This window comes from Hemitrygon akajei, unplaced genomic scaffold (genome assembly GCF_048418815.1).
Source record: "Hemitrygon akajei unplaced genomic scaffold, sHemAka1.3 Scf000033, whole genome shotgun sequence".
In the NCBI taxonomy this organism is placed as follows: Eukaryota; Metazoa; Chordata; class Chondrichthyes; order Myliobatiformes; family Dasyatidae; genus Hemitrygon; species Hemitrygon akajei.
In genome coordinates this window covers 12,873,872-12,901,088 of record NW_027331919.1, presented here as the reverse complement: position 1 = coordinate 12,901,088, position 27,217 = coordinate 12,873,872, and the positions used below count along the sequence as shown (strand labels likewise).

The window sequence follows — 27,217 nt, the reverse complement described above, 5'->3', positions numbered from 1 at the left end:
TCAGGAGGAAGGTGAATGGGGAAGAGAGATCCCACAGGAGGAAGCTGGATGTTGATAAGTGATCCCGCAGTAGGAAATGGGATGGGGAAAAGAGATACTACAGTTATGGGGGGATTGGGAAGAGAGTTCCCACTGGTGGAAGGGGGATAGGAAAGAGAGATCCTGCAGGAGGAAAGGTCACGGGGAAGAGAGATCCCACAGGAGGAAGGGGATGGGGAAGAGAGATCCCACTCGAGGAAGGGGGATAGGAAAGAGTGATCCTACGGGAGGAATGGGGATGGGAAGGAGAGATCCCACCGGAGGAAGGCGGATGGGGAAGAGAAAGCCCACAGAAGGAAGTGGGATGGGGAAGACAGATCCCACAGGAGGAAGCGGGATGGGGAACAGAGTTCCCACAGGTCGAAGGGGGATGGGGAAGTGAGATCCTGCAGGACGAAGGGGAATGGGGAAGAGAGATCCCACAGGAGGAAGGGGGATGGGGAAGAGAGATCCCACAGGAGGAAGGGGGATGGGGAAGAGAGATCCTATAGGAGGAAGGGGGATGGGGAAAAATGATCGCTTGGGAGGAAGGGGGATGGGTAAAGGAGATTCCACACGAGGAAGGGGATGGAGTAGAGATATCCCACAGGAGGAAGCGGGATGGGTAAAAGAGATCCCACACGAGGAAGGGGGATGGGGAAGGGAAGTTCCACAGGAGGAAGGGGATGGGTTATCGAGATCCCAGAGGAGGAAGGGGATGGGGAAGAGAGATCCCTCAGGAAGAAGAGTGATGGGGATGAGAGATCCCACAAGAGGATGGGAATGGGGAAGAGAGATCCCACAGTAAGGGGGATGGGAAAGTGATCCGACAGGAGGAATGGGATCGGGAAGAGAGATCACACAGAAGGCAGGGGGATGGGGAAGAGAGATCCCACAGGAGGAAGGGGGATGGGGAAAGTGATCCGACAGGAGGAAGGGGATGGAGAAGAGAGATACCACAGGAGGAAGGGGGATGGGGAAGAGAGATCCTATAGGGGGAAGGGGGATGGGGAAAAATGATCGCTTGGGAGGAAGGGGGATGGGGAAGAGAGATCCCACAGGAGGAATGGGATGGGGAAGAGAGATCCCACAGGAGGAAGGGGGATGGGTTAGAGAGATCCTATAGGGGTAAGGGGGATGGGGAAAAATGATCGCTTGGGAGGAAGGGGGATGGGGAAAGGAGATTCCACACGAGGAAGGGGATAGGGTAGAGATATCCCAAAGGAGGAAGGGGGATGGGTAAAGGAGATCCCACACGAGGAAGGGGGATGGGGAAGAGAGATTCCACAGGAGGAAGGGGGATGGGTAAAGGAGATCCCACACGATGAAGGGGGATGGGGAAGGGAGATTCCACAGGATGAAGGGGATGGGTTATCGAGCTCCCAGAGGAGGAAGGGGATGGGGAAGAGAGATCCCTCAGGAAGAAGAGTGATGGGGATGAGAGATCCCATAAGAGAATGGGAATGGGGAAGAGAGATCCCACAGTAAGGGGGATGGGGAAAGTGATCCGACAGGAGGAAAGGGATCGGGAAGAGAGATCACACAGAAGGCAGGGGGATGGGGAAGAGAGATCGCACAGGAGGAAGGGGGATGGGGAAAGTGATCCCACAGGAGGAAGGGGGATGGTGAAGGGAGATCCGACAGGAGGAAGGGGATGGAGAAGAGAGATACCACAGGAGTAAAGGGTTCGGGAAGTGAGATCCCATAGGAGGAAGGTGGATGGGGAAGAGAGATCCCACAGGAGGAAGGGGGATGGGGAAGCGAGATCCTACAGGAGGAAGGGGGATGGGGAAGAGAGATCCCACAGGAGGAATGGGATGGGGAAGAGAGATCCCACAGGAGGAAGGGGGATGGGTTAGAGAGATCCTATAGGAGTAAGGGGGATGGGGAAAAATGATCGCTTGGGAGGAAGGGGGATGGGGAAAGGAGATTCCACACGAGGAAGGGGATAGGGTAGAGATATCCCAAAGGAGGAAGGGGGATGGGTAAAGGAGATCCCACACGAGGAAGGGGGATGGGGAAGAGAGATTCCACAGGAGGAAGGGGGATGGGTAAAGGAGATCCCACACGATGAAGGGGGATGGGGAAGGGAGATTCCACAGGATGAAGGGGATGGGTTATCGAGCTCCCAGAGGAGGAAGGGGATGGGGAAGAGAGATCCCTCAGGAAGAAGAGTGATGGGGATGAGAGATCCCATAAGAGAATGGGAATGGGGAAGAGAGATCCCACAGTAAGGGGGATGGGGAAAGTGATCCGACAGGAGGAAAGGGATCGGGAAGAGAGATCACACAGAAGGCAGGGGGATGGGGAAGAGAGATCGCACAGGAGGAAGGGGGATGGGGAAAGTGATCCCACAGGAGGAAGGGGGATGGTGAAGGGAGATCCGACAGGAGGAAGGGGATGGAGAAGAGAGATACCACAGGAGTAAAGGGTTCGGGAAGTGAGATCCCATAGGAGGAAGGTGGATGGGGAAGAGAGATCCCACAGGAGGAAGGGGGATCTGGAAGAGAGATCACACAGGAGGAAGGAGTTGGGAAGAGAGATCCCACAGGAGGAAGTGGTTGGGAAGAGAGATCCCACAGGAGGAAGTGTATACGGAAGAGAGATCCCACAGGATGAAGTGGTTGGGAAGAGAGATCCTATGGGAGAAAGGGGAATGGGAAGGAGAGATCCCACAGGAGGAAGGCGGATGGTGAAGGGAGATCCAACAGGAGGAAGAGGGATGGGGAAGAGAGATCCTATAGGAGGAAGGGGGATGGGTAAAGGAGATCCCACACGAGGAAGGGGGATGGGGAAGAGAGATTCCACAGGAGGATGGGGGATGGGGAAGGGAGATTTCTCAGGAGGAAGGGGATGGGTTATCGAGATCCCAGAGGAGGAAGGGGATGGGGAAGAGAGATCCCTCAGGAAGAAGAGTGATGGGGATGAGAGATCCCACAAGTGGATGGGAATGGGGAAGAGAGATCCCACAGTAAGGGGGATGGGGAAAGTGATCCGACAGGAGGAAAGGGATCGGGAAGAGAGATCACACAGAAGGCAGGGGGATGGGGAAGAGAGATCCCACAGGAGGAAGGGGGATGGGGAAGAGAGATCCCACAGGAGGAATGGGGATGGGGACAAGAGATCCGACAGGAGGAAGGGGATGGAGAAGAGAGATACCACAGGAGGAAAGGGATCGGTAAGTGAGATTCCATAGGAGGAAGATGGATGGGGAAGAGAGATCCCACAGGAGGAAGGAGTTGGGAAGAGAGATCCCACAGGAGGAAGGAGTTGGGAAGAGAGATCCCACAGGTGGAAGTGTTTGGGAAGAGAGATCCCACAGGAGGAAGTGGTTGGGAAGAGAGATCCCACAGGAGAAAGGGGGATGGGGAAGAGAGATCCCACAGGAGGAAGGGGGATGGGGAAGAGAAATCCCACAGCAGGAAGGGGGGTGTGGAAGAGAAATCTGACAAGAGGAAGGGTAATGGCTAAGAGAAATCCAACAGGAAAAAGGGGGATGGGGAAGAGCGATCCCACAGGATGAAGCGGGATGGGGAAGGGTGATCGCACGGGATGAAGGGGGATGGGGAAGAGAGATCCCACAGGATGAAGGGGGATGGGGAAGGGTGATCGCACAGGATGAAGGGGGATGGGGAAGAGAGATCCTATAGGAGGAAGGGGGATGGGGAAGGGTGATCGCACAGGATGAAGGGGGATGGGGTAGAGTGATCCTACAGGATGAAGGGGGATGGGGAAGAGAGATCCCACAGGATGAAGGGGGATGGGGAAGGGTGATCGCACTCGATGAAGGGGGATGGGGAAGTGTGATCGCACGGGATGAAGGGGGGTGGCATTTGTCACAATTCATCTCAATCTGATTTACTGCAGTTTTACCCAAATCCGTTTACTTTGAAACAGCACAATGGAACCGTTTCACAGTTCTGAGTGAGAGATAAATCAAGTTACCTCAACTCCTGGCACTTGTGCAGCCCGGGTCCCAGCCGCTGGATTCCTTCACACTGAATGTGGCAGTTCTCCAGGTCGAGGTGTTTTATTGTATCACAGAGTCCGATGGCATGAGACAGGACCGCGCAGTCAACCGGGGTCAGTGTCATTCCACTGAATGAAAGTGTTTTCAGAGATCCCAGTGCGGCCTGAGCCAGTCCACGATTCTGAGACTCAAACAGGTAGTGCAATGTGTTCAGGAGTTTCCTTCTACCAATGTCACCCGTGTTTCTACTCTGGCGTTTAACCTTGTTCTTCAACCAGTCAATCACCCGGCAGGTTGTTTGATGAGGAAATGGACCCAGAAACTCCTCCAGGCCCCGAGCTGTCATTGGGTTGGAGAGACCAGCAACAAAACGGAGAAATACCTCAAATCGCCCATCTTTTGTCTTGTGGGCTTCAGTGAGGAATTTCAGGATATCCTCGGGATGTACAGTCAGGAATTGTGCGACTGCAGCTACAAACTCTTGGATGGTGAGGTGTGGGAATGTGTACACCACGCTCTGGGCAGAATCCTCTCTCTCCAAAAGCTCCATCAGGAACCCGGACAGGAACTGGGAAGGCTGCAGATTGAACTTGATCAAATCTCCGTCTGCAAACACAATCTTCTTCTCGGACACTCCTCTGTAGGCCATCTGACCCACCCTGAGTAACACATCACGGGGGTTCTCAATCTCACGGCCGTGATTTTTCAGGATATTGTAAATATAGTAGGAGTACAGTTGAGTGATGGTCTTGGGAACTCTCTGCGGGTCCCTGACTCTTTGTGTGAAGAAGGGGCCCAGTGCCAGAGCGAGGATCCAGCAGTAGGAGGGGTTGTAGCTCATAGTGTACAGGATCTCGTTCTCCTTTACGTGTTTGAAAACAGCTGCTGCCACCGTCTGATCTTCAAAATGCCTGATGAAATATTCCTTCCGTTCCTCACCAACAAATCCCAGGATTTCAGCCCAGACACCGATCTTTGCCTTTTTCAATAAATGTAACACAGTGGGGCGGGTGGTCACCAGCACTGAACACCCTGGGAGCAGCTTGCCCTGGATTAAACTGTACACAATGTCAGACACCTTGCACCGGAATTCAGGATCTGTGCATGAGTCCTGAGGGTCTGTGTTTCTCCGGCTGTCAGCAAAATCAATTGTGTCGTTGAATTCATCCAAACCATCAAATATAAATAGTATTCCCTCTGGATTCTTCCACAGTGATTTCAGGACATTCCCGAGGTAAGGATAGAAAAACAGCACCAGGTTCGAGAGGTTTATTGTACAATTGATCGTGTTTAAATCTCGGAACTTGAAACTGAGGACGAACTGGAACTGTTGGTAAATTTTTCCCGTGGCCCAGTCATATACAATCTTTTGTACCATTGTGGTTTTCCCGATCCCTGGGACTCCGGCCACTGCTGCCGAACTCCCAGATTTTGATTTACTCCGGGAAAAGCTGCTCTGGAACAACTGATCAGTCCGGATTTTTTCCAGCTCCCTGCGGAGATGTTTCTCTCTCCACTCCTCGTGGTCTCTGCCTCTTGCCAGCAGCTCATGTTCCACCAGTGTCCAATCTCTAAGAGTAGAAATGACCGTGAGCTCAGCGTATCGATCAACCAGCTGGAAAACCTTCACCTTCTCCCTCATCAGGATCGTGTTCACTCTCAGTGTTTCAGTTTGTGCCCGCAGAGTCTCCTTGTGTTTCTGTTGAACATCTTCCATGGGAACAGAGAACGTATTCAAAATGTTAACCAGCTCAACTGACAAAGAACTTTATAACTACAGTTCAATATTCAGTGTTTGAGGTTACATGAATTAATTCAATGCTTCCATGGATATTAGGACAGAAAGTAAAATTCTGTACACAGACACTGGAACTAACAGCGATGATTGTCCCAGAAAAATATCCAATCCTCATATTCTGACACTAATTACAGATGAAGGTGAACATTCCCTGATATCCTATTGCAATCCTGACTGCACTCCCGTTACAACATTTCACTATATTTAAAGCATTGTTGCGTCATTAACAGATGATGTTAATGTTGACCTGGTGTGGGAATATGGAGAGCAGGACAACGTGCATTTTTGCAAAGCTACACACTGGGGTGTCACGGGTGTCCACTGCTCTTGCATCAAAACAGGAGCAGAATATGCGGGAAATACTCAAGCCGGGCAGCGCCTGGGGGAGAATCGCAGTGAACTTGCGGATCGATAACCCTTCGGAATGACAAGAAATAAAATGGCTAGTTTGCAGTCCAACCGGGACACTCCAATATGGAGAGGAAGCTTTTGCCGATGTAGCAAGCTCCGTCTCTCCCTGCATCTGATGAACACAAAGGAACGGCAGAGACTGACACAGCCTGGCACCAGAGATGTTTCAGGAGATGCCAGTCTGCGTTGAACATTATTTAAGACTGCCTCAGGGGCTCTAGATCCACTGGGTTTACTCCAAAACTCTTCCCTATGAGGGGTACAGTTACAGAGCCGTGGATGTTTGAGATCAGAGCTTTCCTGTTGCTGGGTGAGCTGCCAATCACGGCCGACCAGACCCATCTGCCCAAAGCGACTGGTTGTAAGGGACCAGTAACCCGCCTTTACCCCTTCTGCTGTCGGAAGAAACGCTTCCACCGGGCTTAGTGGCTGAGGCAAACGCCTGCATCCCAGCTGCCCGCTTTCCTACTGTTCCCAAGTCTCTGGATTCCAACAGTCACCAACACACCCCTGTACCAGGGAAGAGAAAAGGACTTAGGGTATGATCGTGCCATCATTCAGCAACCAACACACACACACACACACACACACACACACACACACACACAGACACACACACACACACACACACACACACACACTCACAGTCTCTCACACACACACACACACACACACACACACAGTCTCTCACACACACACACACACACACACACACACACACACACACACACACACACACACACACACACACACACACACACACACCCCCCCCCCCCCCCCCTCTACCAGGGAAGAGAAAAGGACTTAGGGTATGTTTTGCTTCATGGTCATGAATGCTTGGTGGAACCCCGGGATGTGCATGCCCTCAAATCCTTTTGTTCCCCGGATCTGAAGCACCTGGTGCTGCTGTGTAAACCTTTCATGTTACTGCAGGAGTTCCCGGCTGTTATTATCACAGCTGTGTAATACGTCCCCCAGATGTGTGTTATTGTCACCGAGGGGGAATGTTTGCCACCAGAAACCAGTCAGGATTGCCCAAACCAGCAACTCTGGATCAGCCGTTCCGTGTGAACAGCACTTGCCGCGTGACCGACAGCTTACATTGCCGGTGATCAGCTGGAGCTCTGGAAACGCAGTTCCGATCTGGGCAAATTCATCCAGACAGCGAAACGACAATACAGAGACAGGATTCGGGGACAACTCTCCGCCAACAACACACACAGCTTATGGCCAGGTCTACACACCGTCACTGATTTCAGCTTACATTGCCGGTGATCAGCTGGAGCTCAGGAAACGCAGCTCCGATCTGGGCAAAGCCATCCAGTCAGTGAAACGACAATACAGAGACAGGATTCGGGGACAACTCTCCGCCAACAACACGCACAGCTTATGGCCAGGTCTACACACCGTCACTGATTTCACAGCTCAGTGCAGTGATGCTGTCTGTCTCCCAGAGGAGCTAAATCTTTTCACGCTCGGTTCGACATCGCCGACACTGAGCCCCCGAGGAGAGCCGCCAAAGCGGTCTGCACATTGGTCATCTTTGAGTCTGAAGTACGCGGGTGTTTCCAGCGAGTGGACAGACACAAGGCTGCGGGAACGGGCAGATATTTTTAATCTCTCCCCCTCAAAGTGTAGAGTGCCCTCCTGTTTCAAATCATCCACCATTGTCGCTGTACCTGAAACCACCAAGGCAGCATGTCTGAACGTCTGGCGTCCTATCACACCCACCTCAATAATAAGCAAATGCTTTGCGAGGCTGTCTATGGACTACATCTGCAGCTTGCTGCCACACACACTGGACCCACTACAATCCTCCTACTGACACAACCGATCGACACAACACTCACTGCTCTACACACTGTCTTTAAACATCCCGAGAAGAGGGATGTCTATGTCAGAATGCTGCTCTTGGACTACAGTTCAGCATTCAACACCATCATTCCCTCCAGGCTTGACCAGAAGCTCAGTGACCTCGGCCTTCACCCTGTCTTGTGCAGCGTGATCGTGGAGTTCCTGTCAGATCGCCGGCAAGTGGTAAGAGTGGGCTCCCTCACCTCTGCCACTCAATATAGGTGCCCCTCAGGGCTGTGTCCTAAGCCCCCTCCTTTACTCTCTGTATACGCATGACTGTGTCGCCACCCACAGCTCCAATCTGCTAATTAAATTTGCTGACGATACTACATTTATTGGCCAAATCTCAAATAATACCAAGGTAGCCTACACAGAAGAAGTAGATAGATAGATACTTTATTCATCCCCATGGGGAAATTCAACCTTTTTTCCAATGTCCCATACACTTGTTGTAGCAAAACTAATTACATACAATACTTAACTCAGTAAAAATATGATATGCATCTAAATCACTATCTCAAAAAGCATTAATAATAGCTTTTAAAAAGTTCTTAAGTCCTGGCGGTAGAATTGTAAAGCCTAATGGCATTGGGGAGTATTGACCTCTTCATCCTGTCTGAGGAGCATTGCATCGATAGTAACCTGTCGCTGAAACTGCTTCTCTGTCTCTGGATGGTGCTATGTAGAGGATGTTCAGGGTTTTCCATAATTGACCGTAGTCTACTCAGCGCCCTTCGCTCAGCTACCGATGTTAAACTCTCCAGTACTTTGCCCACGACAGAGCCCGCCTTCCTTACCAGCTTATTAAGACGTGAGGCGTCCCTCTTCTTAATGCTTCCTCCCCAACACGCCACCACTAAGAAGAGGGCGCTCTCCACAACTGACCTATAGAACATCTTCAGCATCTCACTACAGACATTGAATGACGCCAACCTTCTAAGGAAGTACAGTCGACTGTGTGCCTTCCTGCACAAGGCATCTGTGTTGGCAGTCCAGTCTAGCTTCTCGTCTAACTGTACTCCCAGATACTTGTAGGTCTTAACCTGCTCCACACATTCTCCATTAATGATCACTGGCTCCATATGAGGCCTAGATCTCCTAAAGTCCACCACCATCTCCTTGGTCTTGGTGATATTGAGACGCAGGTAGTTTGAGTTGCACCATATCACAAAGTCCTGTATCAGTTTCCTATACTCCTCCTCCTGTCCATTCCTGACGCACCCCACTATGGCACATGGCAAGACTCCGAGTTATATTGGAAGTCTGATGTGTACAGGGTGAACAGGACCGGAGAGAGTACGGTTCCCTGCGGCGCTCCTGTGCTGCTGACCACCGTGTCAGACCTACAGTCTCCCAACCGCACATACTGAGGTCTATCTGTCAAGTAGTCCACAATCCAATCCACCATGTGAGAGTCTACTCCCATCTCCGTTAGTTTGTGCCTTAAGATCTTGGGCTGGATGGTGTTAAGGGCACTAGAGAAGTCAAGGAATGTAATCCTCACAGCACAACTGACCCCATCTAGGTGAGAGAGTGATTTGTGCAGCAAATACGTGATAGCATCCTCCACTCCCACCTTCTCCTTATATGCAAACTGAAGAGTCATCACCCTGACACAATGGTGTCAAGAAAACAACTTCTCCCTCAATGTCGGAAAAACGAAGGAGATGGTTGCAATGTCGCAAAATCAGGAGGAGTGGAGATAGGCTAACCCCTGTTGACCTCAATGGATCTGGGGTTGAGAGTGTGAACAGCTTTAAGTTCCTCGGCAGAAACATCACTGAGGACCTCACGTGGTCTGTGCACACCAGCTGTGGGTGAAAGAAAGGCACAACAGCACCTCTTTCACCTCAGATGGTTGAGGAGGTTTGGTCTGGGCCTCCGAATGCGAACAATTTTCTACAGGGGTGCAACTGAGAGCATCCCGACTGGCTGCGTCACTGCCTGGTACGGGAACCGTACTTCCCTCGATCGCAGGACTCTGCGGACAGTGGTGCGGACAGCCCAGCCCATCTGCAGATGTGAACTTCCCACTATTCATGACATTACAGAGACAGGAGGGTAAAAAGGGACCAGAGGATCATTCTGGACCCAAGTCTCACCACGCACACACTGTCCCAGCTCCTCCTATCAGAGAAACGGTACCGCAGCTTAAAAGCCAGGACCAACAGGCTCCGGGACAGCTTCTTCCACCAGGCCATCAGACTGATTAAATCACGCTGATACAATCCTGTTTCTACAATTGTGCTGCTGGCACTGAAAACAGTTTTCACAACTTCTGTCCCTGATATCAAACCTGATTCTGAGAGTTTTTATCTGACTGTTGTGTCATTTGTTTTCGATCTGTGACGCATCATACTCACACCGTCCTATTTCGTATCAAAGTGCGCTCCAGTGCACATGGTGTCTGCTAGAAATTGTTCTTTAAGTTCTTACTTTTCTTTGCGTATTTTCTAGATCCGTTTCAGACCAGGAAACTATACCAAAAGAATCCATCAATATGGGCCCAGTGAATGTTTACTCCCTTTGTTGTACTTTTACTGTTCAGCTCTGTTTGGCAGATTTCCTTCATCCTTGATGTAAATTCAGATTTTCCTTTATCACAAGATGATCTATTTTCCTTTGCTTATTGATATCCTACGTATATGTTTCATATTCATCCATCGGCTGCCTTGTATCCTGATGCCTGTTTGATATTCTGCCGGCTTTATTGCACCTTTCTTTATGTTTCATGTTCTGTACTTTTCTAGTCTCAAGTTTATACCTTTGGAAATTAGTTCCATTATTTGAATTATTTGTCTTAGCTTTACTGATGCAAGAGCAAATAATTTCGAATCATCAATGTATAGCAGTGTCAAGGTATAATTTTTTTTTTTTTTCTGATTTTATACCTGAGATTTCTCCGTTTCAGTAAATTATGATCGGGTTTAAAGCCGGACAAAACCATAGTGGGCTTAAAGATTCACAATGGGAAATCCCTACATTTATTTTGATAACGGTGTTTGTTCATTTGTGGTTGTTAATAGGGTGATTATTGTCCACCAGTGCTTTATTAGATGTTGTTGAAATTTCACAAGTCTTGGATGAATCTTATATATACTTGGAACTTCTGTTAGCCAACCAAGGGAGAGAATCAAATGTTTTTTGATACAATATAACATTAAAAGATGTCTGCTTTCCTCAGTGTTGGATATAGAATAACATAATTGATTATCAGTTGTTCTTAAATTCGTTCATACGCTAAAGGTATTCTTTCCGCTTTTCTGTACGTATTATGGCTATCTAAATAAGTGGTTATTGTTTATGAGATACATAATGTTACAATTTTATATATAAAATTCTCTTATTATTAGGAGCCAGTAATAACATAGTAGGTGAACATTCAACAGTCATAAATGCAGAATTAAAGCTGTCCTTGAGGCTGGTGGTACGTACCTTCAGCTTTTTATATTTTCTGCCGCATGGGAGTATGAAAGGGAGAATGTTTGAGGGTTCATCAGCAAGACTTTGGGTGGGGGCTTGTGTCTGGCTAACTTAATTGAGTTCCTCCAGGAGCTGATAAATATGATGGATGAAGTTACAGATGGATATTGTCTACTTGGATATTGGTAGAATCTTTGACAAGGTTCCCACGTGGGAGGCTCATACACAAGGTTAACATGCCTGGGAACTGTGGTGAATTGCCCTGGCTGGCGGGGAACCATATCGCAAGAAATTGCTTTCGCTGGCGGGTGGTGAATCTGTGAAATTATTGTCATAGTTGGCAGAGGAAGACAAGTCAATGGTCATACTAAAATGCAGGTCTATGTTCCTGATTCGGAAGAACGTCAACATTTACAGAAGGCAAGATAATGGGGTTGAGAGGAATTGCGGAGCAAATTCACTGAGCTGAATGGCTTAACAGTCTGCTTAAGTATGATGGTTTTAAGGTGCATCTAGAGTATTGTGTTCACTTCTGATTGTCCAGCACTGCGGATGATTGGAGAGGGTGCAGAACAGGTTCACCTGGATGTTGCTTGGATTCGGTGGCATGTGAGGCAAGTACAGCTTTGAGAATCAGAATTGAGTGCAGCTGCTTTACGATGGAGGAGGTGCTTGGGAATCTGAAAGGTCTGAAGAGAGAAAGGTCACCTGGACTGGGTCATACAGTGTGTCAGGAGCCTGTCTGGGGATACCCAGAGCATTAGGACCCGGAGTGGAGGGTTCAGCAGACACAAGGGCTGGATGAATACATTAACAGCTGGAACAGCTGGAAAAATACACTTTACAATGTTCAGGCTGCAACGAGAGATGATCTGAATTGTAACCTGAAACCAGAGATCGGCGAATGATTGATGGTGGATTTTCGTTCCCAGATTCTGCCAAGTCACAGTCTAACATTTGAGATGTGGTGTGAACTGAGCATTTCATCACTCACCTGTCAGTTCAGTGGGTAACTCAGACAACCCTTGTGCGATGTTTATGTATTCCTCTGGGTCAGGACCTGTTTAAATCAACAAAAGAGTTCATGAAAACAAAACTAAATAATTACAACTATTCAGTTCAATGTGCCTTTGTGTTCAGTGCGTGGTTTTAACATACCGAGCTCCTGTATTTCCCTCAGTATCCTGTCCAACTTCGGTAACTCAGTCCTCCACATCACAAAGGATTCCCACATCGCCCTCTGGGCACGGGAGCCTTTGCCATTCACCAAACTGAGGAAGAGTCTGGAACTCTCTGTCCGGTTTCCCTTCTCTGTCAGTTCAGTGACTTTCTATAAAAGCAAACAATTAATTTATTGTGGAGTAGATGGACAGACATGGCGAATCTCACAGATTAATATTCATCCTGGATTAATGAGCTGAGGTGAGTTTGACCGACGGTGCTGATAAGATGCAAAATTAATTTTAGACTGAATGCCTGTTCAACAGTCCAGATATGCAGCCCTTGCACTTATGTCATACAACGATATGACTATTACAGCACAGTAACACAGTCCGTGCCGAGCGCTTACTCTCACCTAGTCCCACCTACCTGCACTCAGCCCATAACCCTCCATTCCCTTCCTGTCCATATACATATACAGTTTTTTTAAATGCCACTTCTACTGTAAGCTCATTCCACACAGTTACCACTCTCTGAGTAAAGAAGTTCCCCCTCGTGTTACCCCTTAACTTTTGCCCCCAACTCTCAACTCATGTCCATTTGTTTGAATCTCGCCTACTCTCAATGGAAAAAAGCCTATCCATATCAACTCTATCTATCCCCTCATAATTTTAAATGCCTCTATCAAATGCCCCCCCCCCCGAAACTTCAACGCTGTAAAGAATAAAGACTTAACTTGTTCAACCTTTCTCTGTACTTAGGTGCTGAGACCCAGGTAACATTCTAGTAAATCTCCTCTGTACACTCTATATTTTGTTGACATCTTTATGAATAATTCGGTGGCCAGAACTGTACACAATACTCCAAATTTGGCCTTACAAATGCCTTGTACAATTTATCTTTACTTCCCAACTCCTGCACTCAATGCTCTGATTTAAAAAGGCCAGCATACCAAAAGCTTTCTTCACCACCCTATCCACATGAGATTCCACCTTCAGGGAACTATGCACCATTATTACTAGTTCACTGTGTTATACTGCACTCTTCAACGCCCTACCATTTACCATGTATGTCCTATTTTGATTAGTCCTACAAAAATAAAGCACCTCACACTTATCAGCTTTAAACTCCATCTGCCATCTTTCAGCCCACTCTTCTAACTGTCCTAAATCTCTCTGTAAGGTTTGAAAACTACTTCATTTTCCACAACGCCACCTATCTTAGTATCACCTGTATACTTAGTAATCCAATGTACCACCCCATCATCCAGATCATTAATGTATATTGCAAACAACATTGGACCCAGTACAGATCCCTGAGGCACACCACTAGTCAACGGCCTCCAACCTGACAAACAGTTATCCACCACTACTCTCTGGCATCTCCCATCCAGCCACTGTTGAATCCATTTATTACTTCAATATTAATACCTAACGATTGAACCTTCCTAACTAACCTTCCGTGCGGAACCTTGTCAAAGGTCTGACTGAGGTCCGGTACACGGATAAATACAGCAGGTGTGAGAGGAGAAGGTGACTCTGAACCTGCAGTTCCCAGTGCTCCCCACCTGAACAGCTGAAACAGATCTACTGAAGACAAAGGTCTGACTGAGGTCCGGTACACTGATAAATACAGCAGGTGTGAGAGGAGAAGGTGCCTCTGAACCTGCAGTTCCCAGTGCTCACCACCTGAACAGCTGAAACAGATCTACTGAAGACAAAGGTCTGACTGAGGTCCGGTACACTGATAAATACAGCAGGTGTGAGAGGAGAAGGTGACTCTGAACCTGCAGTTCCCAGTGCTCCCCACCTGAACAGCTGAAACAGATCTACTGAAGACAAAGGTCTGACTGAGGTCCGGTACACTGATAAATACAGCAGGTGTGAGAGGAGAAGGTGACTCTGAACCTGCAGTTCCCAGTGCTCCCCACCTGAACAGCTGAAACAGATCTACTGAAGACAAAGGTCTGACTGAGGTCCGGTACACTGATAAATACAGCAGGTGTGAGAGGAGAAGGTGACTCTGAACCTGCAGTTCCCAGTGCTCCCCACCTGAACAGCTGAAACAGATCTACTGAAGACAAAGGTCTGACTGAGGTACGGTACACTGATAAATACAGCAGGTGTGAGAGGAGAAGGTGACTCTGAACCTGCAGTTCCCAGTGCTCACCACCTGAACAGCTGAAACAGATCTACTGAAGACAAAGGTCTGACTGAGGTCCGGTACACTGATAAATACAGCAGGTGTGAGAGGAGAAGGTGACTCTGAACCTGCAGTTCCCAGTGCTCCCCACCTGAACAGCTGAAACAGATCTACTGAAGACAAAGGTCTGACTGAGGTCCGGTACACTGATAAATACAGCAGGTGTGAGAGGAGAAGGTGACTCTGAACCTGCAGTTCCCAGTGCTCCCCACCTGAACAGCTGAAACAGATCTACTGAAGACAAAGGTCTGACTGAGGTACGGTACACTGATAAATACAGCAGGTGTGAGAGGAGAAGGTGACTCTGAACCTGCAGTTCCCAGTGCTCACCACCTGAACAGCTGAAACAGATCTACTGAAGACAAAGGTCTGACTGAGGTCCGGTACACTGATAAATACAGCAGGTGTGAGAGGAGAAGGTGACTCTGAACCTGCGGTTCCCAGTGCTCCCCACCTGAACAGCTGAAAGAGATCTACTGAAGACAAGTCAGAGATCAAAGTCTCCATTGCCATGTAGAACTCATAGAACGTGCAGGAGATTAATATCGATCACTATTCCCTCTGATATCAGCAGTTCAGTGACAGTACACTAAATACACTCACCTCATTTTCTTCCCTACTGAAATGTCCCTCCTTTGTCAACATCCAACTGAGACTTTCAACTTTTTCTTCAATCGCTTGTTTGAGTCTGTCCCTGTAGAACTTGGTCAGTTGGTACAGTCGATACTCGCCCCCCTCTGCCAGGAGGTCGGAGATTGTAAACTCTGTCTCTGCGAATATAAAATGAGAATGTAGTCACAAACTCAAATATCGCTTGTCTCCACCGCTCTCACCCAGCCCTAACAAACCAGTCATGTCTTGAACCTTATTGTTTACCTGCTTTCAGCTGGAAACACGTATTTTGCCCTAATCTCCAACACTGGCCTTAAAAAACCGACCCATCAATGCGCTGTGCGAGACGTTCCCAGAAGGAACCCATTCACCAGAAACCTGTCTCTCCCACCGTCCCACCCACTCACCGATTTCAGTTTAAAATGGGCCATAAATGTTGGGACTGTCGCTTCCCAGAGATACTCTCTCTATCCTGGTGAATACATTTCCCATAACTCATATCCTGGAAATTCTCTCTTATCTGGAGAGCTGCATTTCCTCCGATACACATCCTGGAAATCCTCAGAACAGGTAGGACATTTCCTCTAGTGCGGGAACCGGTGCCACACTACACCGACTGCACCACGCCCACACTTTATCCCTCTCTGACCAACCCTCCAACAAGGAATCACATTTACCCGCTTCCCACCTCATTCTGCGAACACATCACCCTCATGTCTCACTCACCCACTCCCTGTTGGGCACTTGACAATTCCGTGTTTAATGAGTTTCCGAGCTGACAGGAAGTCGCCTCACTTGTGCCGGTTCCAGGGTCCTGCTCAGTGTCTCTGACGTCACTGTCTCTGGGCTGACAGGCAGTCGCCTCACTTGTGTCGGTTCCAGGGACCTGCTCAGTGTCTCTGACGTCACTGTCTCTGGGCTGACAGACAGTCGCCTCACTTGTGCTGGGTCCAGGGTCCTGCTCAGTGTCTCTGACGTCACTGTCTCTGAGCTGAATTTGCTCCTCCTCCTCTGCGGCTGGACCGCATTCCATTGGGACATTGCTCTCAATCTGACCCTGCTTTGGAACCTTGCTTCCCGTGTCTCGATCATCTTCCCTCGATGAGTTGCCTGGTAAAAACCTCTTGAGTACTTTCTGTACCGGATTTAATTTCCCACCTGCAGTAAATGATGAATTGCAGGTTTAGAGTGATTTATACTCGAACAAGGATTCACAACGGGTGTCTGCAATGGAGCCGGGACTCCGGCTGACCGGATTTGGAGTGGGACTGTGCTGGTGAATGTGAACCACACTTCCTGCCAGGTGACCATCACGGTAAGCCAGTGAGTGGACACATCCACTCCCAGTAAAAGAACTGGATAGACACAGTAATACTGATCACCGACTACGCATTAGCTGAACACACCAATAACCAGCGGTTATTAATGGAAAGACATTAGGTGATACCGGGAATTATCATTGGGATTATCTCCCACAAACATAAATCTCCCTGGATCACAAACTGTCCAGCCAGCTGTATCACTCACAGACAAGCCACTGGATTACTCGTGGTCCGATCCTCCAGATCGAATGTTTTCCTGTTGCTTTGTCACACACTGTCTTGTCCCCTGGGTCAAAGACTGACCACTGCCTTGAGACGGACAACGTCCAGCCCCCTGGGTTACAGATTGAACATAACCTTGAAGCCCATGATGCCTGGTCCCCTGGGTCTCATCATGTCTCCTGGATAATAATTGTCATGTAGCAACTATACAAGTCATTGGCAAAGGGAGAGTCTTGCGTGCAGTTCCAGTAGCTGAACAAAGTCTCGCTGAGAGAGCTTTGCATTTGCTAAGGATGCAGTTGCTAGCAATCTACAGGATGGATGTGATTCAGCTGGGAAGAGTGTCGGGGAGATTCACAAGTACGTTACCGGATGGGGTTGTTTGTTATCTGGTTCGGCTGGGAGTTTGCCCCGGAACACGGGAGCTTGAAGGGTAAACTTGCACACGTAAAACAGAATCAGGTTTATTATCACCGGCATGTGTCGTGAAATTTGTTAACTTAACAGCAGCAGTTCAATGCAATAGGTAATCTAGCAGGGAAAAAATAATAATGATTAAAATTTTTAAAAAGTACACAATTAAACCAATTATGTATATTGAATAGATTTTTTAAAAATGTGCAAAAACAGAAAGACTGTATATTTTGAACAAAGTTAGGTAGTGTCCAAAGATTCAATGTCCATTTAGGAATGGGATGGCAGAGAGGACGAATCTGTTCCTGAATCACTGAGTGTGTGCATTCAGGCTTCTGTACCTCCTCCCTGATGGTAACAGTGAGAAAAGGGCATGCCCTGGGTGCTACACGTCCTTAATAATGGACGCTGCCTTTCTGAGACACCGCTCCCTGAATATTTACAACTTCCGGCAGCTTCTCTCGGTCCTGTGCAGTAGCCCCTCCATACCAGACAGTGACAGACCGATGCAGACCACAAATGAAGTGTCTCCTGATCCTCAGCTATTTCCAAAGCTGGCAATGTTCTCGGCTCGGCTACAGAAAGCAGAGTTCGGAAAACTCCCCTCATCTACTTTGCGCAGCGAGGGGGGAGTTGAGAGCTGCCCGGACAAAACCTGAAGTGTTGTATTATCGCACAATCTCTGAAATCCAGGAAATGCTCTTGTCACCTGCCTCTGAATTTTATAAATGAAAGTTGAAGATGTCTTTCACCTCTAAACAGGCCCTGATGTGCAACAAACCCTGAACCTAGATAATGTTGTAGGGGTGGAACTGGACTCTCTGACGGTGGTGTCTGAAAAGAGGATGCTGTCCAAGTTGCATGCCATCTTGGACAATGACTCCCATCCACTCCATACTGTACTGGCTAGGCACAGAAGTACATTCAGCCAGAGACTCATTCCACCGAGATGCAACACTGAGCGTCATAGGAAGTCATTCCTGCCTGTGGCCATCAAACTTTACAACTCCTCCCTCGGAGTGTCAGACACCCTGAGCCAATAGGCGGGTCCTGGACTTATTTCCACTTGGCATGATTAACTTATTATTATTTAATTATTTATGGTTTTATATTGCTATATTTCTACACTATCCGTGGTTGGTGCGGCTGTAACGAAATCCAATTTCCCTTGGGATCAATAAAGTATGTCCGTCTGTCTGTAGACTTTTACGTAACAAACAGCACCGCTGTCACATTCCTGTTTGTGTTTCACTCTCACGCTGCTGATTCAGGGTCTCCGGCTCCTTTCACTCAAGTGAAGCTTTGCCTGGTGAGTGGAGTCATTCGACCATTACTGGTGTCAGGTCCCTGCGCTGGAACTGTTGGACCGATCGATTACACAAAGTCACTTTACCAGTGGGATCAATGACACTGCTTGATGAAACTTTTTCTCTGCCTTGTTAGCACCTGTGTAAGTTTCTTCATCTGAACTATTGTGCACCAACAGGGCAGAAGTTTAGTTATAAAGATCCAGGTGAACATACCTGTAGCCATTCTGATTCTGACTGACGGTTGTTGATTGTCGTCGTCGTGTTTACACTTTGATCCCGGTTCTGGACAGCTGGACAGCTGGTGATGCCCTGAATTACACACAACAAGCAGACAGTGAGTCAGAGAGAGTAGGATTACTTTGCAAATTAGGAACCAAACATCAACTCCCACACCATGTCTGTATGTCCGTTCAGTGATACCTGGAGCGTCATTTTGATAGAATCACAGAGCAACAGAGCACAGATACTGACCCTTCAGCCCATCAAGACAATGCTGACCACAGTTTAAACTGAGATGGTCCTAATTTTCTAAGTTGGGCACGTTTCCCTCCTGTTCTAATTTGCTCTTATTCTTAATACTTATAGTACTGAATTAAACACATTTCCAGCTGACTACATGATGCCCTGTCCACATCCAATCCTCCCACAGTCTCTGTGAACTTTGCATCTGCCTTTATATCAACTCTTCTATCACCTGACAAACATTCTGGTTCCCATCGCACAACGACCGAGTTTAAACCGACCCCGGCAGCTCCTGCAGTCCTGGCTGCAAGAACATTTGTTCATCTCGTACAGATTTAACCCAATCCTTTGGTATAGTGTCAAATGGGAACATAACTTCATTGTAAAACCTAATTCTGCTTAATCACAGATCCGTAGGTTCTGACCATTTAATAATCCACAAGTACTTCATGGTGTCAGGGTATGCAAATATAAATTATTATTTGGAATTTGCTAGTTCGGACTGAATGAAGTGTGGTGTTGGGACATTTGGCTTCAAGGGGGTTTGCTGTCAGCAGAGGCTCGCACGACGATATACTCGAGGGCAAGTATATCATTGCAGCTTGCAATAGACAGAGGAGTCAATGACATGTTGCTGTAGTTCATGGTGATTCCACATTTCTGCAATCACTACAGTAGGAAAGAAATGCGGCACCTTCTAAAGGGGGGAAATTCTGAGCGTATTTTGAGATAATTGTGACATAACACAGACAAAGCAAGGAAACGTCAGAAGAGACGAGTTTGAAATGGGCAAACAGTGTAAGGGAATGTGCGTGGCTTCACAGAGCTGATGCTGACAGCACATTAGCAGATCTGCAATGATTGCAACTGGGACTGATAGAGGCATAAATGGTATTTCTAGGCTTATTCAGTCTCACTCCAGCTATTTTCTACCTTCCTTGGTACATAAATGTAATGTCTTAAAGGACTAACGTTTGAGTAAATGAGACTCACCAAACTTTCTCCTGAGTGAGTCAATGGAAACTCTGATTCAGACGGGTTCTCTCCAGTTGGTGCACTCAGTTCTCGAACTGGTTCACTTGTTGCTGTTCCCTCGTCTTCAGTTGTGATTTCTTCCAGTCGTGGGTTTTCCTTCCAATAAATCTCTCAACACATCTCTTTGACCAGAGAGATAATGAAGCGTGTTAATAATACAAAGGAAAATAAAGCATTGAATTTAAATATTGAACGCATATATAATAATCTGAGTGAAGAAATCTGTGACTGCTCCTCACACTTTACAAAACCTGACATGGGATGCAAAAGAACAGACAAAAATGCTGGAGGAACTCATCAGGCCAAGTAACATCTGTACATCGACTCTACTCTCTTCCATAGACGCTGAGTTCCTCCAGCATTGTGTGTGCGTTGCTTGGATTTCCAGAAACTGCAGATTAACTCTTTTCCTGTGATAGGATACAAATAAGTCATCATTCAGTCATGGTAGAAGACACAAGTCATAATACATAGAAGTAGAATTAGGTGACTCTAGTCTTCTCCAGAATCAGTCATGGATGATTATGTTTCCAACACCGTATTCTTGCTTCCCTGCTACAACACTCAACCTATTTAGCAATCCACACGAATATACCCAACGATTTTCCACTGAGGCTAGGGGAGAAAAAAGAAACAGAGGACATGGGTTAAGGGTGAAGGGGGGGGGGAGTTTAAAGGGAACATGGAGGGGGGGTGCTTCTTCACACAGAGAGTGGTAGGAGTGTGGAATGAGCTGTCAGATGAAGTGGTGAATGCAGGCTCTCTTTTGACATTTAAGAAAAACTTGGACAGGTGCATGGATGTGAGGTGTATGGAGGGATATGGTCCAGGGGCAGGTCAGTGGGACTCTGCAGAAAAATGGTTCGGCACAACCAAGAAGGACCAAAAGGCCTGTTTCTGTGCTGTAATGTTCTATGGCTCCTCGATAGCCTCCACCACCCTCTGTGGCTTCAAACTCCACAGACCAACCAACATTTAGATAAAGTAATTGCTCTTGTCCCAGTTTTAAAGTGAACTTCCTTTATTCTGAGGCGGCACTCTCAGATCCCAGACTCTCCGTCTAAACAAGACATCCTTTCTATTCCCACTGCGTCCAGACGTTGTTATTCAGTTGGTGTAAATAATCAACCCCGCTCTAACTATCCCCCCCCCACCAACCCCAATCACAATCCCCCTGAGCTCCACTGAACACAGGCCCAGGGCCATCAAATGCTCCACATGCATGGCTGGCAGTGACTAGTGGGTTAACGCAAGGCTCAGTGCTGGGACCCCAATTGTTTACAATATATATTAATGATTTATACGAGTGAATTATATGCAGGCATCTCCAAGTTTGCGGATGACACGAAGCTGGGTGGAGGTGTTAGCTGTGAGGAGGATGCTAGGAGGATGCAGGGTGACTTGGATAGGTTGAGTGAGTGGGCAAATTCATGGCAGATGCAATTTAATGTGGATAAATGTGAGGTTATCCACTTTGGTTGCAAGAACAGGAAAACAGATTATTATCTGAACGATGGCTGATTAGGGAAAGAGGAGGTGCAACGAGACCTGGGTGTCATTGTACAGCAGTCATTGAATTTGGGCATGCAGGTACAGCAGGCGGTGAAAAAGACAAGTGGTATGTAGGCATTCATAGCAAAAGGATTGGAGTACAGGAGCAGGGAGGTTCTACTGCAGTTGTACAAGGCCTTGGTGAGACCGCACCTAGAGTATTGTGTGCAGTTTTGGTCCCCTAATCTGAGGAAAGACATTCTTGCCATAGAGAGTGTACAGAGAAGGTTCACCAGATTGATTCCTGGGATGGAAGGACTTTCATATGAAAAAGACTGGATCTACTAGGCTTATACTCACTGGAATTTAGAAGATTGAGGGGGGATCTTATTGAAACGTATACAATTCTAAAGGGATTGGACAGGCTGGATGCAGGAAGATTGTTTCCGATGTTGGGGAAGTCCAGAACGAGGGGTCACAGTTTAAGGATAAAGGGGAAGCCTTTTAGGACCGAGATGAGGAAAAACATCTTCACACAGAGAGTGGTGAATCTGTGGAATTCTCTGCCACAGGAAACAGTTGAGGCCGGTTCATTGTCTATATTTAAGAGGGAGTTAGATGTGGCCCTTGTGGTGAAAGGGATCACGGGGTATGGAGAGAAAGCAGGTACAGTGTTCTGAGTTGGATGATCAGCCATGATCATACTGAATGGCGGTGCAGGCTCGAAGGGCCGAATGGCCTACTCCTAGACCTATTTTCTATGTTTCTATAATGCTTATCATTCCTCAGATTATTCTTTGAACCTTGTTAGCAACAACTGTACTGAATACATTTCCGGGGAAAACAGGACAATTGGTACCAGGATAATGTACCGGAAAAAGCTCTCGTTTCTTTACTCTTCTATCAAATCTCACAAAACGAGCGCTGCTGCACTGGTCGATTCGCAGGAGATTTAAAGTTTTCCAGGGTGAATGTAATAAAGTGATACTGGAATTACCAGAAACGCTCAGCAGGCAAGGAACAGCTGTGGGGAGACGGAAATCGTTAGCGATTCCAGTTTCCTAACCTTCCGTCAGAATGGATTCAAACATCATTCAGGTTTTAGTAAAAATTCTTGGGTTGTTCTCCATGGAACGGTGGGGACTGAGGGAAGATCTGACAGAGGTTTATAAGATTATGAAAGACATAGACAGAGTGGACAGGGAGCATGTTTTCGCTGGTTAGAAATGTCTAATACTAGAGGACATGTAATGAAGGTGTGAGAGAGAAGATGCAAAGGAAATGTGAGGTATTACTCAGAGAGGTGTGGATGCCTGGATTGCCCTGTCTGTTATGGTGGTGGAAGCAAATACACTGGAGGTTTTTTAAGAGACGTTTAGATAGGCACATGGGTGTGAGGAAGATTGAGAGGATATGGACCTTGTGTAGGAGGGAGTCATTAGTTTATTTCGGGGGGTGTTGATTTTCTTTTCAGCTGGTTTGGCACACCATTGTGGCGGGAAGGCCTGTTCCTGTGATGTACTGTTCCATGTTATGTTCTTTCTTCAACATCTTGAATTTTTCTTTGACTCACACTGGCAGATAGACAGGTGACAGTCAGGGGGAATTTCCAAATGCAAATTGAATTCTGAAACCCCGGTCTACTTCTGGTGCAAACACAAAACAGCGTATTTAATCAGAGCCTTTCCCTGTGAGGGATGGGATGGGGACTCGTTCTCTAACGTCACTGTATGGACAGACAATCAATGTCAGTCTGCAGATGTCCAGACACTCCTGTGACTAATGTCACTTTATGGACATATGATCAATGTCACAGACCCAACAGTTGTGCAATATTGCAAAGGAAGAATGGCTGAATCAAAAATGCAATGAAGTAGAAGGCTATATTAACAACAGCAAAGATATGCACAAAAAATGGAAATTACTGGAATTAAGGAAACCTCCTCTACAGGATGCATGACAGATGAATAAAGTATGTGAGAGCTGGATTCAATATATAGAGCAGCTTTTTCTGAAGATAGTAGAGGGGAACCCCCAGATATTAAACACCCTAATTCTGGCCCACCGATTGCCAAAGAAGAAATAACTAAAGCAATGAAAAGCCATGAATCATGATAAGGCCACTGGACCTGATGAAATATCAATGGAACTGATACAAGCCCAAGAAGATCTGGGCATAGACATTCTTTCTGAAGTGTTTAATGGCGTATATGAGTCTGGTGCATTCCCTGACGATCTCTTGAAATCAGTGTTTATAACTCTGCCTAAAATTCCTGGAACTATTGGCTGTGAAAATTATAGAACAATCAGTCTAATGAATTACATAATAAGGATTTTATTGAGAATGGTTCTGAGTCGAATTTTAAAAAAGTTAAGGCCAGAAATTTCTAAACTGCAATATGGGTCTATTTAGGATAGAGGAGCTCGGAACACAATTTTCATAATGCAAATACTTTCAGAAAGGGCAATTGAATATTAAAATGATGTATTTTTATGTTTTATTGATTTCAGTAAAGCATTCGACAAAGTGCAACATGAAAAATTATTTCAAATTCTCACTAATCTAAACATTGACGGAAGGGCAAATAACCGAGAAATAGAAGACCTAGATGGGATAAAAATTTAAGGTGTTTACAGCAACAATATTCAGACGATACCTCCCTAATAGCAAGTGATGCAGAAGACCTACAAATCCTCCTAGACAAAGTAGTACAAACAAGTGTAAATTTTGGTCTAACAATCAACTGTCAGAAAGTCCAAATTTATCGTAACATCAAAAGAGCAGAATTCTCTCAAGTGCCAATTGTCCATCGGAAACAAAAGAGGTTGAACAAAAGACCAGCTGTAATTACCATGGTAGCTTTATATCACAAGATGCTAGAAGTAAAGTAGAAATAAAAATAAGAATTGCCATTGCCAAAAACTACTTCCAAAAAATGAAACCCATTTTTTCCCAACAGAAAAAAAAATCTTAAGCTACTAGCGTGTTACATCTGGTCAATCTTGCCGTGTGCTTCCGAAACATGGACGATGACATCAGAACTCCAAAGAAACTTAGAAGCAACAGAAATGTGGTTTCTTAGAAGAATGCTGAAAATATCATATAGCGATGGGGTAACTAATGAGACAATACTCCAACATGCCCAGACAAAAAGATCTTTAATGAGAACATTAAATTAGAGGAAAGTTAAATTCCTGGGCCATGTCATCAGAAAGGGAGAAATAGAATGCCTTACATTGCAAGGCCGTATGCCTGGGAAACGCTGTAGAGGAAGGCAAAGAAGAAAACATATGGACACTGTGAAAGAACTAACAGATCTAAGTCTGTGAGGGATCATTGGATGTGGAGAGTCATGATCGCCCAAGCATATAAGGCGCAAGTCACATGCAGCAGAAGAATCAATGAAAGTCTCATATGTCCAGACCCTCCTGTGATTAACGTCACTTTATGGACAGACAATCAATATTTTTAAACAATCAAACTTTATCGATTGTCTTTTGTTTATTATTGCGGTCTCCATCATTTTGTGTTTTTTTTTTCTTTTCTATCTTGTTTTGGATCCAGAGTAACAATTATTTTGTTCTCCTTCACACTTGTGTACTGGAGTGACATAAACAATTCTGGATCTTGAACCCTGGGGAGAATACCACGACCAACCACATTATCTAAACTCCCACTTGATTGCATCAGCTCCTACAATGTCACCCTCATTCTCCTCTGGAATAAAGATCCAGCTCGGACAAACGCTTCCTATGACTCGGCCCTCTAGTCTAGGCAACATCTTCAGCGATCTCTTCTGCTCCCTCTCCGGCTTGCAAATATATTTACTACAGAAGGGTGAACACAACTGTACATAATACTCTGTGGAGCCATGTAGATTCATATACAAATCAATGGCATGAATAGTGAATTACAGAGGTCTCAACACTGACAGACACACCCCACTCGTCACAGGCCTCCATTCGCTAAAACCATCTTCTATCATCTCCCTCTGCTTCTTGTTCTGGAACCGGGAGTGAATCCTCCTCGCCAGCTCCCCGTGACTCCTTCCTGACCGAACCTCCCCAATCAGCTGACGCGCGGTATTTTGTTACAGACTTTACCAAAGTTCAGAAAAACAACATCACTGCACAACTTCACCCAACTCCCTAGTGAACTCTTAAATAATCTCCAAAATAGTTGACAGATATGATGTCCTATTGGGCAGTGTAGAGGGTGATTTCCCCATGACTAATGCCCAACCGCCCGAGACTTCAGCTTCACTCCAGACTGAGAAAGTTCCGATCCCAGCTGTGGAATTACCAACCTGGACTGAAGCCCGCATACTGCCAGTTCCATATCCTCAGAGTCACCAGCCCAATATCATCACCCATACACAGACGCTTTGGTGCGGGCGATTTGCCGTGGTGTTCCTGCCATGTCCGATTCACAAACTAAGGTGGAACTGGAACTTAATGACCCTCTGCCGGGGCCGGGGCTCAGGCTGATTCCCCGGTCTGTGTGGAGGATGCGGATACACTTCAGCCTGTCCCCAGCAGCAAAACCGAGCACATTTGATCACACAATCTTCCTGCTGTGAGGGATCTTGCCCAGCACAGCTGGCTGCCATGTTTCCCGCAGTGTAGCAGGAACAAAATGTAAAATTACAAAGTAGAAAATGCTGGGGATTCAGTACATCAGACTACGTCTCTGAAAGTGAAATGGTGGAAGACCCAGTTCCAGAACTGAGACTGTCCGAGATCTGCTGAACGTCTCCAGTATTTTTCTCCTCCTTACTTTAAATTTCCTGCAACTGTAGTATTTCCTCCCTCTTCATTTTAATGCACAGATAGTAACTGATTGCCACCCGTGACTGTCAATGCCACCCCACCGCAACCAATTTGTCAGTTGTCAGTTCATTCTGACCCTGGTGTAACACAGCCCATACAGTCAATGCTCACAGCATCCTTTCCCCCCACTGTCGCTCTGTGCATTTGCCCCTGAGGCCGCTGTCTCTGCGCTGAGAGGCCGTGACCACAGAACCAGTGAAACACTCGCTGCCGCAACTTAATATCAGCAGCATATGGTAGTAAAACTAGAAATACTGCCGAGACCAGTGGGCTTATTATAACCCCGTAACACAGACCAGTACAGTTCTTGCTCCTACCTGGTGCTGGATTCCTGAGTCTGGTTTCAGTGAATCCGAGCATCTGAATTTTATTGTCCCTAACAGTAAGTGAACACACCCTGAGCAAAGTTCGGTTGATAACACGGTCATAAACCTGAACCTCAGACTATTCAGTATGTAAGGTCACACCTTGTTCGGCAACGATTCTGCTGAAACATAGAAAGACTCATTTTACGTGAATGACACTTTCTAACATGGATCAAACGAGAATCACTACTTCAGTGCTAACGGTGATATGTTGACCTTTCTCTAAAAAGACTGATCTGATTCAGAGAGGAATCATAACCCCATTCGGGTCCTCCTCTGTTGGCGTCTTCGCTTCGATTTATGGTTCATATTGGGAT

At 46.8% G+C, this 27,217-nt stretch overlaps 1 protein-coding gene across 1 annotated transcript in view; it reads right to left on the bottom strand.

Annotated features, from left to right (window-relative positions):
• Positions 1-27,217, bottom strand: part of LOC140719898 (NACHT, LRR and PYD domains-containing protein 3-like) — a 113,882-nt gene that overhangs the window by 70,353 nt on the left and 16,312 nt on the right. Inside the window, exons 2-8 of the mRNA XM_073034824.1 lie at positions 20,173-20,336; positions 18,931-19,026; positions 16,176-16,607; positions 15,441-15,607; positions 12,633-12,804; positions 12,469-12,534; positions 3,964-5,698 (exon numbers count right to left, since the gene is read on the bottom strand). Coding sequence (XP_072890925.1) covers positions 3,964-5,698; positions 12,469-12,534; positions 12,633-12,804; positions 15,441-15,607; positions 16,176-16,607; positions 18,931-18,940 — 2,582 coding nt within the window. The 5' untranslated portion in view covers positions 18,941-19,026; positions 20,173-20,336. The remainder of the gene's footprint in view (positions 1-3,963; positions 5,699-12,468; positions 12,535-12,632; positions 12,805-15,440; positions 15,608-16,175; positions 16,608-18,930; positions 19,027-20,172; positions 20,337-27,217) is intronic.